This window comes from Mesoplodon mirus (assembly GCF_964341445.2).
Source record: "Mesoplodon mirus genome assembly, chromosome: 1".
In the NCBI taxonomy this organism is placed as follows: domain Eukaryota; kingdom Metazoa; phylum Chordata; class Mammalia; order Artiodactyla; family Ziphiidae; genus Mesoplodon; species Mesoplodon mirus.
The window spans coordinates 59110369-59124109 of NC_138976.1; the positions used below are offsets into that span (position 1 = coordinate 59110369).

The 13741-nt window shown below is 43.3% G+C and overlaps 1 protein-coding gene across 3 annotated transcripts in view; it reads right to left on the reverse strand.

Moving 5' to 3' along the window:
* Positions 1-13741, reverse strand: part of ADAMTSL1 (ADAMTS like 1) — a 473180-nt gene that overhangs the window by 87593 nt on the left and 371846 nt on the right. For all 3 annotated transcript variants that reach the window (XM_082612434.1, XM_082612433.1, XM_082612435.1), the window contains 2 exons: positions 10191-10370; positions 6053-6187 (listed from right to left, as the gene is read on the reverse strand). In XM_082612434.1, coding sequence (XP_082468560.1) covers positions 6053-6187; positions 10191-10370 — 315 coding nt within the window. The remainder of the gene's footprint in view (positions 1-6052; positions 6188-10190; positions 10371-13741) is intronic.

The following is a 13741-nucleotide window of genomic DNA, read 5'->3' on the forward strand; positions in this document are numbered from 1 at the left end:
ATTGGGAAGCAGCCACATAGCACAGGGAGATCAGCTTGGTGCTTTGTGACCACCTGGAAGGGTGGGATAGGAAGGGTGGGAGGGAGATGCAAGAGGGAGGAGATATGGGGATATATGTACATGTACAGTTGATTCACTTTGTCATAAAGCAGAAACTGACACAACAGTGTAAAACAATTATAATCCAATAAATATGTTTTAAAAACCCCCCAAAACAAAACAAAACAAAACAAAACTACAATGAGGTATCAACTCAAACGGGTCAGAGTGGCCATCATCAAAAAATCTACACACAATAAATGCTGGAGAGGGTGTGGAGAAAAGGGAACCCTCTTGCACTGTTGGTGGGAATGTAAACTGATACAGCCACTATGGAGACAGTATGGAGGTTCCTTAAAAAATTAAAAATAGAACTACCATACGACCCAGCAATCCCACTACTGGGCATATACCCTGAGAAAACCATAATTCAAAAAGAGTCATGTACCACAGTGTTCGCTGCAGCTGTATTTACAATAGCCAGGACATGGAAGCAACCTTAGTGTCCATCGACAGATAAATGGCACATATATACAATGGAATATTACTCAGCCTTAAAAAGACACAAAATTGAGTTATTTGTAGTGAGGTGGATGGACCTAGAGTCTGTCATACAGAATGAAGTAAGTCAGAAAGAGAAAAACAAATACCGTATGCTAACACATATATATGGAATCTAAAAAAAAAAAAAGGTTCTGACGAACCTAGGTGCAGGACAGGAATAAAGACGCAGACGTAGAGAATGGACTTGAGGACATGCGGAGGGGGAAGGGGAATCTGGGACGAAGTGAGAGAGTGGTATGGAAATATATACACTACCAAATGTAAAATGGAGAGCTAGTGGGAAGCAGCCACATAGCACAAGGAGATCAGCCTGGTGCTTTGTGACCACCTAGGCGGGTGGGATAGGGAGGGAGATGCAAGAGGGAGGACATATGGGGATGTATGTATATGTATGGCTGATTCACTTTGTTATAAAGCAGAAAGTAACACACCATTGTAAAGCAATTATACTCCAATAAAGATGTTAAACCCCCCCCCAAAACTACTATGTATAAAACAAATAAGCTACAAAGATATATTGTACAGCACAGAGAAAATAGCCATACAGAGAATATAGTTTATAATAATTTTAGATGGAATATAATCTATAAAAATTTAATCAATATGTTGTACACCTGAAACTAACATTGTAAATCAACTAAACTTCAATTTTAAAAAATTTCTATGTCAAATAAATGCAAAAATACCTGAATATGTATTGTATCTTATCAATAAAATAGGATAAATACTTATAAAAAATTAACAAGGAACCTTTCCAGGCAACTCATAAATGAATATAAATGACTGATAAGCATTAAAAACAAAATGACTGAAAATCATCATCGAAGGAATAAAAATAAAAAATGATACCATTTTTTTGTATTATATTTTATCCTATTGTACATTCACCTATTAAAATGGTAAATATAGTAACACTTGGCCATACCTAGTATTGATAATATTTGCGGGAAATGGGAATTCTCATCTTGTGCTGATGGATACATACATGGGTAAAACTTTTTTGGAGGGCAATTTGATGACATACAGCAAAAACCAAAAATATACGAAATTTTGGACACAATAATTCCACTTCTAGAAATTGATTCTAAGTAAACAGGGATGTACACAAGGGTAGAGGAATAAGAATATTCCTCATATCTATGTTTTTATATTTTAAAATTAATTTTTATTGGAGTATAGTTGATTTACAATGTTGTGTTTGTTTCTGCTGTACAGCAAAGTGAATCAGTTATACATACACATATATCCACTCTTTTTTAGATTCTTTTCCCATATAGGTCATTACAGAGTATTGAGTATCTATGCTTTTATATTAGCAAGAGATTTCGTGAATTTAAATGTTCGGCATTAGAGAATTGGTTAAATAAGATATGATACCTCCTACTAATGCAGGCATCAAAAATAAAACTGTAGAAAAATATTTAGAGACATGGAAAGATGACTCTTATGTACCACTAAGTGAAAAAAGTTACAAGCAGTACTTAGAGTATGATTTCATTTTAGATAGAAAAATATATAATGTATATATTAATGGCTAGGAAAAAGATATTTGTGCTGGTTACCTCTGGGCCAGGTAATTATAGATCATTTTCATTTCTTCTTTTTGCTTCTATTTTTAATTGCTCTACAATGCAGACGCATTGCTCTTATAATAAAAACTCCAATAAAACTTATTTTTCAAAAAATATCAATGCTAATGCCCTATAAATGATGCTGTGAGAAATATCCATCTTGGGCCTTAGTGGCCAAAAGAATATTTGACAGAAGGCTGCAAATGGGTTTAGGTGCTGTGGGGAGGCCTGAGATGCTGCTGCTCTGAAAATGGAACCCTGCAGGGTACTGCTTGGCCTTGGAACACCAAAGGTGGTGGCATGGGTGCTGGCCTTGCCCTCCAGAGCAGATGGCGCAGTTTAGGCCTCCCTGCACAAAGAACAACTGGAAAACAAGGACAAAAAATTTAGCATCTGCCTTGCCTGGGACGAGGGATTCAGTTAGGCTGGGTCAACTCTGCATGAACGAGCCTCTACTGGGCATTTTCCATGTCTATGTCATACAGCAAAGAGTGTGAGAGCAGCAAGGGACTCACTTGTCCCAAGTCTTCATTTACAGTTATGGAAAGTGAGGCTCAGATGAGCCCATGCACGTGTCACTCAATGAACATTCCTTCTTGAAAGCTGTAACAGTGGCTTGAAGTGAAAACAATGCTAGACTGTCTGAAAACTAAAACAGCCATTTCTGGGTAGACTCACCTACTGGGACTCTCAACACTCAACCTTTATGGAGAAGAGTTGGTGCTGACATATGGCTTTAAAAACCCCAAATCTCCCTTCTCCCCTTCCTCCCATGAAAGCACGAGAATCAAGGCCCATGAGTTACTGTCCCTGTGCCACAGAACCGTGGAGCTCTTTGAATCTGTTGTGGCCAAGTAGCCTTGTAGATGGGAGAAATACATACACATGAATCTCAACATTTACTGGCTACAGTGGGGCTGGCAAATGGCTTTCATCCTATATATCAGTCGCCAACATGCTTGGTCGGAATGTTAAAATGAATTCCAGTAGCTCCTTGTTGGTTATCTATTTTTTATATAGTAGCATATATATATTTTTTATTTATTTTTTTATTGGGGTATAGTTGTTTTAGGGAACTATACTCAATATCTTGCAATAACCTATAATGGAAAAGAATGTAAAAAAATACACATATTTATATATATGTATAACTGAATCACTTTGCTGTATACCTGAAACTAACACAACACTGTAAAGCAACTGTATTTCAATAAAATTTTTTTAACACACACACACACACCACAAAAGGGTTAAAAAAAAATGAATTTCAAGGCAGAGCCTGGGCTGAGTGTCATGATTGATTAGGGGTGTCTTGGCTGTGGAAGGGGTGATTAACAAATATCTTTGCCATATATTTCCATCCTGATCTAGAACATCTGTTACCCTCAGCAGTGTTTCTTCATTCAATCTCTCACTATTGATTACTCACTCTTGTAGAATGTCAGATTAATTCTTTCAAATATTACTTTAACTACATCATCCTCCTACTTAAAAACCCTCTAAAGATACCTCCCCATTTCCCACATAGCAAAGCTACCCCCATATCTAATAATCAAGGTCCTCCACAACTTGATGCTGTTTACCATTCTGAGTTCTAAGCAACCCTCCACAGAATCTCCTCTCTGGCCTCTGGCTTATTTCTTGTACCCAGAGCACATTCTCTGGTCTGAAAGGGCCACCAGCAGGAGCCAGGGATGGGAGCTGGTCCAAAGGGAGCAAATGGACTAACGGATCAGGATGAGTCACTAGCCAGGGAGGCCCAAGATGGAGGGAGGCTGTTAGAACGCTTCCGGTAAGGGTTGGAGTCACACCTGAGTGGACAAGCTCTGGCTGAGGCTTGCTCCTTGTGAAGGCCTAGTTTCTATCCCAGCTCAGCTGCCTGTCATCAGTTTTAAAGCAGTGGGGTCTTACAGCTGTTTCTGAACAGACACCTGATGCACATCTCACACGTTTTCATCTCCGGGCTCCTGGCATCTTCCTCACCTCGAGGGCCTGTTTCCTTTCCTTTGTGCCTATTTGAAACCTTACCCCCCATCCTTCAGTGCTCAGCATCAAAGCATAACAATGAGGCTCTGGTCTGTCTCCAGTGACCTACTTCTCAGAGTCCTGATACTTGACACCATTCCCTAATTCGTCTCCACGATTCCACATGGATCTCTCCTAGTTCAATGGTGTTGGCAAGACGCTGACATTCACCACTAGAGTCCATTTTGCCCATGCAGTTACATTCAGGGACTTTATGCATACTGCCTCCGTGGTCTACTCAGGTGGAGCGGTCTGGATGTGAACTAGGGCATTAAGGTGTCTCTGAACTGTTAGATTTAAATACCAGTCTAAGGTAACAAAGCACTATAAGCTAGGAATGGAATGCAGCAGCATAAAGCACAATAAATTCTTATTGCCCATGGCAAAAATAAGACAAAATATTATTCCAGAATAAGGGAGAAAGAAAGTAAAGCTATCATGGAAAATATGAGCAGGTCAACTTTTCCAGCACGCTGAATGGCACCTGAGTGACCCAAGAGTTATTGAACTTGAAAATAAACAACTGCTGCACACCCTGCTAGTGACTGGACAATGATAATAATTTATGACAATCTCTCATAGTGACGGGCCTAAAATAAAGTTTACAATGCACATGTTTAATTTGGAATAAATTTACCCTTTATCTGCCAAAACAAACAAAGAAAAAGAAGCAAGTTTAAACTTCCGTGAATTCTGATCAACATGACGTGGAAAAACTCAATGCCAAGTTTGTTACCAGAAACAGCGCTACTTGTTACTGTATCTGTGTTTTATTTTTACCCAGATCAGAAACAGAGAAATCAGAAGCTATTTCCATAGGCCTGTATGCATTCTATGCTAATTTCAGATGTTAACAAAAACTGAAGGTAATCTTTCTGTGCTATAACCCTAAAGATACCAAGCCCTGGGGCCGTATTGTTAAGTTATGACCAGTATGACTGAGAACCCATTGGCTTCCTGTCCCCTGCACGTGGGCGAGGAGAAGAGTAGAGGAAATTTCAACATTGAGCCAAGGACATAATTCTAGCTACTGTGACCAACATTTGGGGCCACATACAGTGAGCATGAAGATTTTCTCCATTTTGTAGGCCTGTTTTTTCCCAGGCCTCTGAGGGCAGAGGACTTCTTCTCCACCTTGACCATCTCCAGAGGTCATGCTGGGAATGTAGAGGTTGCTCTGGCATCTCCACGACTCTGGTGTGAGGGGCCCAGGATGTGGATGCCCTTGAACAACTCTCTGCTACAAGAGGGTGCCAGTCACATGGGCAATAACTTGGTGGAGGTTACCAATGACAGACGCCTGGGAAGTTGTACCTGGTGGAGTTACTTAAACACTTGCCTTGAGGAGTCTCTCTGGGTCGGTTTTATGCCCCACCTACTGAAGGAGGTTTAAATAGATTGCCTGGCTTTTGGGAGGTACTGATATTGCAGTTTTCTCCTTGAAAGCTGGTTATAGCTCTAATTTAGGTAAGAAGAGGTAACGGAGGAGTACTGGGATACAGTTGGCAAGGGGTGAGGAGATATAAGAGCTGTTCTGCACTGCTGTATCTTTCTTCAAACTCAGCGCCATCAATCTGACTGAGAGAATCTGGACTGTGGCATCAGCCCAAGAGGATTTAGAAAGGAGCCCCATTAGACTCTGGACAAGCTCAGGTCCAGACTAAGAACTTCAGTCACCTCATATGGAAAGTCAGCCAAGTTTCCACTGGTGAGTCTGGATTCTGTAGGCAATTTAGTGATTTCCTGTTGGCCACCCCCGACTGCTGCTTCCCTCCCACCTGCAAGTAGTCACCCACCCATAAATCCTGTCCAGTCCTGGATCTCTGCCCAATGTTCCAGAGGGCTGGACTCACCAAGGAGAGCGGAATTCCCAGGATCCAGGCCCAGCTGTGTTCCCAGCGGAGACGTCAGCACCGAAGGAAGGTTCGGTCCAGTGGCTGAGAGCAGGGCCCTGATGTCGTCCAACTGCGTGGGGACGTGGGGGGGATCTGTGAGAAGGCAGATGGTGCATCAGGCAGGTTAAAGCATAAAGCCTGTGTTAAGGGGAGAGGGAGAGGCGGCCATGCATATAAGTGTGTCTGTGTGTAAGGCAGGCGTTACTATTGTTACCTTTAACATCATTTTTCCTATAGAGAAGGTGTCCCCATCAAGGTAAGTCTGGATTTCAAATATAATATTTGATGCCTGAAACTGTAAGGTCAGTAATAAGAATCAGGCATGTTGATTTCCGGAGTTCCTTACTGTATGCCACTCTATCCCACAGTACCACTGGGTACTCTATAAATGCATAGTTAAATGAAACTATATTATAAAGGCACTTTAAAAAAGCCAGTGCTTCTTCAGCATTTACTAGATGCCTGTGCTAGTCCTATGCTAAAATATTTTTCATTTAACTCTTATAACAACCTTTAGAGGGAGGTACTTTGTTATTGTCCCCACAGATTGGGATACACCACAGGAATTTCTTATTTCGAAGGATCCTGTGAGTGGCTTTTTTCTAGGAAGAAAAGGGTCCAATTGTGAGGCTGGGAATTTGCTTTGTGATCTGGATTTTTATGCCCAAGTAGGATCAGAGAAGCAGGATAGGGATGATTTATTATTCAAAATCTTATAAGGAGTCAGGGCTGACATCATCAGGAATCACAGTTAACCAGAGGTAAAAGTGACAAAAAGGGAAGTATAGTGGCTTGCTTATTATTTCCACTGAACAAATAAAGAGGCAAGCACGTGCTGAACCTAGTGGTAGGATGATCCCAGATTCTCCTGGGAAAGAAGCAGAATTCTGTTCCCCTTGTTTCATCTCCTGTAGCACTGCTTCACACTCCAAGGCCAACTCCCACCTTTTTCTCTAGAGCACTTGTTGGAGTGGAAAGAGAAGCAGGAGGGTTGCCCTTGTAATTGACGGTCATTTCAACAGTGTTCAGTGAGGGCCTACTGTGTGCTTGTCACCTTGTTCAGTACTTTTTAGGGGTGGCAAATAAATAAGTCACAGTGGTGCCTGAATCTACTTCAGAAACATGCCTTCTGTCTACTGTGCCTTTGACTGCAAAAGACCATCACATACAGAAAATGGTGATGAGTTTATATATTTATATATATAAATTCAAAATTATAAAGACATTCTATATATATTCTATATAAGTTAAAAATATTCTTTATATGGTATAGGGTAAAAACATCGTGATTGGATTCAGGAACTCAATTTGTGCTGTGGCTCTTTCATTCACTAACTTGGGCAAGTCACTTAATCCCTCTAAGCCTTAGTTTCTTCATCTATAAAATGATGAAAAACCTCATCATTTCCAAGGTCTCTTGCTACTCTGATATACCATTATTTTAGGAACTGATAGTGACAGTTTATTCAAACCTAGACTCTTTTCCTCCCATCCTTTTTAATATTCCCTCAAAAATACTGAAATTGAATATTGAGGGAAATGGAATTCCCTCAAGAGTACTGAAATTGAATAGTCCTTCAAGAATATTAAAATTCAAGAAGTCTTTGCTTATTTATTAAGAGCCAAAAGGGGAGGTTATGTCCCATCTTTAAAACCATTGATCTTTCGGGGCCAAATGTCACACCCTCCTAATGTCCTTACAGCTTGTCATAATTTACTTCTTCAGGGCATGTCCAGCTGATCTTCTGAGGGAAACTGTAAATCCCCCAAGGACAGAGGTCACTGCTTGTATTTATCCTAAAGCTCTACATGGGACTCCGAGGCAACACTTAATGAACAGTTATCCCACTTAATGAATAGTTATATGAACACATGAGTGAAAGTCAGCCTCATGACACTTCAAGTCTCCACATTATAGGTTAAGTCACAGGCCTTGGCATGAAACCTCAGCTTTACACATGAAATCCCTCATTTAAAAATTAAGTCACATTTTGGGCTGATTAAAAAAAAGAGAAACACTACTCCTATGTCCACAAAGTACCTAAAGAAAGTAACAAACTTTGATGAATAAACCAAGACTTCTGATTGCAGAAAGCCCTAAAATTAAGAATCTAACTAGTGATTTTTTTTCCCATCCAGTTTGATTAAAATGGGAAGACGTCATGCTCTTCAAACTCCACGTTCACGGTCACACTGCATTAGCATTGGAATGCTGCAGATCTGGCTCCCAGACTGTACACACTTCACTGGTGGAGCTACGGTAGCAGCTACACGTCCTATGCTTTCAGCTCTGTTAGCAGAGGCGACAAGGAAGGGTTATTAGGGAGGAAAAGCCCATGGTAAGCTCCATAACTCAGTGTGGGGCAAGAGTCTCTGGGCCCCAGGCTCCATACGAGCAGCTCAGCCAGATGATATCCAACACAAAACAAATCACATCCTTCATGGAGCTGATTTTCTGCGGCTTCCTAAGATAACTGGAGGTTTATGCAGCCACTGTTGAGATGAAAACCCATGTGGGCATCTCTGAAATCTGAGTGTGCAGGGGTAGACCCTATGCTTTGGTATATCATCAATCTGGGGTGTGAAAATATAAAGTTTACTTATTTTTCCCCGCAGAAGCCCATAATGTATGTATGTGTATGTATGCGTGGTGTGTAATTATTCATATTTCTCACATTTTCCTTTTTTTTTTTCCCTAAGAATGATGGCTTTCTCTTCCTGAGATAGCCAGCACACATGCTCTAATAATTGCCTTTTTAAAAAAGGAAGACAAAAACAAGCTTCTTTATCCTATCCCACCAATTCCCAGACTCTGTGGGGAAAAGAAGCAGAGGGTCCTAATCCAGGGGGCAAAAGGGTTGTAGCTTGCACATGGCTGAGTCCAGCCCTGGGCATCGAGTGTTGATGGTGTCTCAGCAATTGTTGTTATTTATTTATTTATTTATTTATTTATTTGCGGTACGCGGGCCTCTCACTGTTGTGGCCTCTCCCGTTGCGGTGCATAGGCTCCGGATGCGCAGGCTCAGCGGCCATGGCTCACGGGCCCAGCCGCTCCGCGGCACGTGGGATCTTCCCGGACCAGGGCACGAACCCGCGTCCCCTGCATCGGCAGGCAGACTCTCAACCACTGCGCCACCAGGGAAGCCCTGTTGTTATTTTTAAATAACTACTTTATGCCAGGAACTGTCTTAGACTCTTTAATCAGAGGTCCTTATGTTTGGGGGTGCTGTAGTCTGAATGTCTGCATCCCCCAAATTCATATGTTGAAATTCTAACTGCTTCAAGGTGATATTAGGAGGTAGGGACTTTGGGAGATGATTAGGTCATGATGGTGGAGCCCCCCTGATTGGGGTTAGTGTCCTCATAACAGAGACCCCTGAGAGCTGGCTCATCCCTTCAGCCATAGGAGGGCACAGTAAGAAGCCATTACTCTGCAGCCACATAGAGGGCCTTCACCAGAGCCCGACCATGAGGGCACCTGGATTCTGAACTTCCAGTCTCTAGAATTGTGAGAAACAATCTTCTGTTGCTTATAAGCCACCCAATCTGTGGCTATTTTGCTATAGCAGCCAGAACGGACAAAGACAGGGGGTGTACACGTGTGGACTTTAGGTGGACTAGACTATGAACTTCCTGAAATTTTACAAAAAATTTTGCATTTATGAATTTTTCTCGACAAGGTAATCTATAGTTTCCGTCTGATTCTCCAAGAAGTCCTTAACATAGAAGGAGTTAAGAGTGACTACTGTACTTCTGTTACCTCTATTTGCCAACCCCTACCCAAATATGGGCAATCTTCTTCCATAAGTTTCTACACAGAGACTAGCATCTATGGCTTAGCAAGGTTAAGTGACTTGCCCAATGTTACACAGTGAGTCAGCAGTAGAGCTAGGGTTCTAACTGACGTCTACTTGGCTTGCTTGGCCCCAAGGTCTGTGTTCTTTCTACTGGGAGGCCCTAAGGTGGGGAGAAGGGAAGGGATATTGATTTTACCTTTATGCACTTAATTGGATCAGGGACAGGAGGAGGTAGAGGGTGGGTCAGACAGTCACCCCCAGTGGGGTCCACAGGGGGCAGCCGGCCTCGAGGTGTTTACCTAGGATCAGTAGCTGGGTGTTCTCAGTCAGCTCCCCGTGCAGATTGGCCGCCCTGCAGGAGTACAGGCCCTGATCCGAGGAGGACACGGCTGTAAGCAGCAAGGAGCCCTCGTGCAGATGGTGAGGGGAGCCCAGTTTGCTTTTATTCCTGAACCAAGTGACTTCAGCTTCAGGCACACCTAGGAGGAAAAAAAATAAACTCATCAGCCAACACATTCAGGTGACCCTGGAGGCATTTATAGCCTCTTGCCAGGGGCCGCCCCAGGGCTGCTCTGCAGGAAGCATGTGCCTGGGCGTCTTCTACTCCCCTTCAGCCAAACTAAATAATGCCTCTGACCTCTCAGCTGTCTTGAGATCTTTTGCCTTTTAAACCTTACACTGATGAGGCAGGAAGAGAGAGGCCGGTTCAAAGAAGAGGAAGGAGGCAGCTGGGAAAAGGGCACTTGGCAGGGTGGAAGGAGTGAACCCAAATTCTTTGGAGAAAACACCTCAGAACCGAATGTGTACACCAGTGCAAATGAATGACTGACAACTACATGAAACAAACCTAATGTTAAATAAGAAAAGCCAGATGTGAAAGAGTACACAGTATGATGTTGTTTCTGAAAGTAGAAAACAAAAATTGGTAACATCAGTACTCTGTTGTCAGCAGTCAGAGTGGGAGGTTCCTCTGAGAGACTGGGATGGACTGGGAGGGGTTGTGACTGAGAGTGGGGACAGGGAGCTTGGTTGCTAGTAATCCTCTGTTTTTTGACTTGGGGGCTGGTTTGGTGGGCTTGGGACCTTTATGATATGTGCACTTTTCTGTATAAATATTATATCTCAGTAGAAAGTTAAAAGCTACAAAATGTTGATATATCCATGAACCAGGCAAATGAAAGCTGTTAGATCCTTACCAGAGTTGACACTTCATGTAGAAAACAAGCCTGTATTTTTTGAAGCCTAAGTATTTTCTTAGAACAAGAAAAGACTGAACGACCAGCATCACCACAGAAAAAGAAAGACAAAAAGAAAGTGTTCTGCTCTCTCCTCAATCTAAGTTATTGTTGTGAGAGAGAGTGGGGGAGAGTATGCACATCTGAATTGGGATGGGGTTCCTGTCTTTGGAAGTCAGGCTCTATCCTGTAGGAGTGATATGGACTAAATGTTTGTATCCTTTGTAAATTCATATGTTGAAGTGCTAACCACCATCAGTGTGATGGCATTAGGAGGTGAGGCCTTTGGAGATTGTTAGGTTTAGATGAGATTGTGATGAGGGGGGTGGCCCTTGTGATGGGATTAGTGCCCTTATAAGAAGAGAGCCTCACTTTCTCTCTCTCTCTTCCTCTGTCTTCACCATGTGAGGACACAGCAAGAGATAGCTGTCTGCAAGCCAGGAAGAGAGTCCTGGTCAGGAACTGAATGGGCTGGCACCTTGATCTTGGAATTCCCAGCCTCCAGAACCATGAGAAATAAACTTCTGCTGTTTAAGTCACCCAATGTATGGCATTTTGTTACAGCAGCCTGAGTAGACTAAGACAAAAGAATGGCTTTAATTCCTGAGGAAGTTTCCCTGTGGGTCACATGCTGGTAAGCAGGCCCCAGTTTAGGACAAGCCTTCTGAGATGGTCTGCATAGGAGGCCAAGCTCTGAGTGAGCTGAGAGACAGAAAGTGTGTGGCATTAATTCACATGTCTCCAGGGAGTAGAAAGCTCCATGCCTTGCACTGTCTAGCCTGCTGACTCAGCTCACAACGTTTGCTCATAAAACTCTTGGACATGTATCCAGGGCAGGTTTAGAATGTCAGATCCAGGTAAATAGGGTCAAAGCCAGGAACAGTCAGAGCCAGAGCTTTAGTCCTGTGCTTTCCCTGAGTTGGGGATGGATTTTGCCCTTGGGGCAAGGGCAGTCTTACCCTTCACGGGCAGCCTATTGTTGAAAATGAAGACACCTTCAAGGAGTTACCTGTACCTGTTGCCTGTCCTTGATGAACAAAATTTACCCACAGTCTACTTTGTAACAGCCAGCTCATCAGCCCTCATTGTGACCCCTTGAGCACTTGCTGTTCCTGAACTCCCAGTGTCAGGAAGTGGGGTGGGACGGAAGGGGGGTCTCATATGTTCCCTCGCTAACAATGAGCTACCGTGTGTGAATGCACTGGTGTCCTTGCTGGCCTGCTGCCTCAGGTGGAGTTTCCAGTGGTGGAATGGTGGCCGAAGGTGTGTGGCCCATCTGTAGGGCTTTCTCCCTGTTAATGGGGAACAGGAGAGTGACTCTCTGGTCCTCTCTCTTTTGTTGTTGTTCAGGTTACCCATAATTCAATGTGAATCACTAGGGACTGGCAGGCTGGCCGGAGAAAGGAGGCAAGGCTGCTGAAAGGGGTGGAGACTTGGATACTGCAGCCCTGTCCCATCAGGGAGGGGCACACACTGTGAAACTTAAGGCTCAGGTGCATAAGAGGGGCCAGGCTGGCACTATCTCTAAATACACCTGGAGAAAAGAAGCAGGTGAGAGGCAGAAAAGCTGATTTTTCATTGCAGCACCACTAGGGAGAGCAAGAGCATCATGATGCCCAGCCATGCCAGCTTAGACTTTGGTCCCTGAGCTCCATTTTCATGTTGGGGAAAAAAAAAATTCCATGGCATTCAGGAGAAAGCCTCTGAAAAGTAAGTTGAAGAAAACCCTTCCAGTCATTTCTCTCCTGAAAGTGCAAGGAAAAATGAGCCCCTACAAACCATCTTTTTCAAGTACTCACCCACTTTCCCTCACCATGAACTGATTACACATAGCACTTGTCACTGGCACCTTCCTTGGAGGAGGGCTGTGGGCAGTAAGCACACAATCCCTGATAGGAACTGAGCCTGTTCTAGAGCGAGGAGGCAGAGTAAGAGAACCAGACTAATGGGCTGTCAGTTCCACCAGCAAAAGCGTGATGACTAAGTGAATGGTCGGGGGGAATGTTCTCTCTCCATGACAGTGTCCATGGGCTATGGCGTATATGTCTCCAGAGCCAACACTGTGTTTACAAGGTCAGCTCCTGCAGCAAGTCTTGCTGCTCCCCTATGTGTCATTCACTGGTCAGGGCTTATGTGACTGTAGGGCAGCCAGAGGGGAGACACGGATGGTGAGAAAGAAGAGGAGGAGGGAGAGAGAGATGACCCAGGGATGGAGCCATTTCTCATGTCTCCAGGAAGTGGGTGTAAGCTTCTTCCTTCATCACTTCATCACTCTTGGCCTCATGCCCCTTTGAAAGCAAGTCTGTTTAACAGGACAAAACAGAGTCTTTGCTAAAAGGGCTGAATTCCTCAGTTGAGAGCAGGAGAGTTCATGGGAGAAATGGACATGTTCAGGATAACGAAGGGTAGAAGGAAGTGACCTCCAGTCTCTGTAAAACTGGGACCACAGAAGTGACAGCAATGCCGAGGGAAGCCAAATGATGTAGGAATCATTCTTTAATACATAGATTAGCAAACCTCTCTTAGACTCCCTCAAACAGGGCCTGCATCAAGAATTTGCCAATGGAGATGGAGTTGCTGGTGTCACATTTTGGGGGATTCCTGCCTGCGATCAT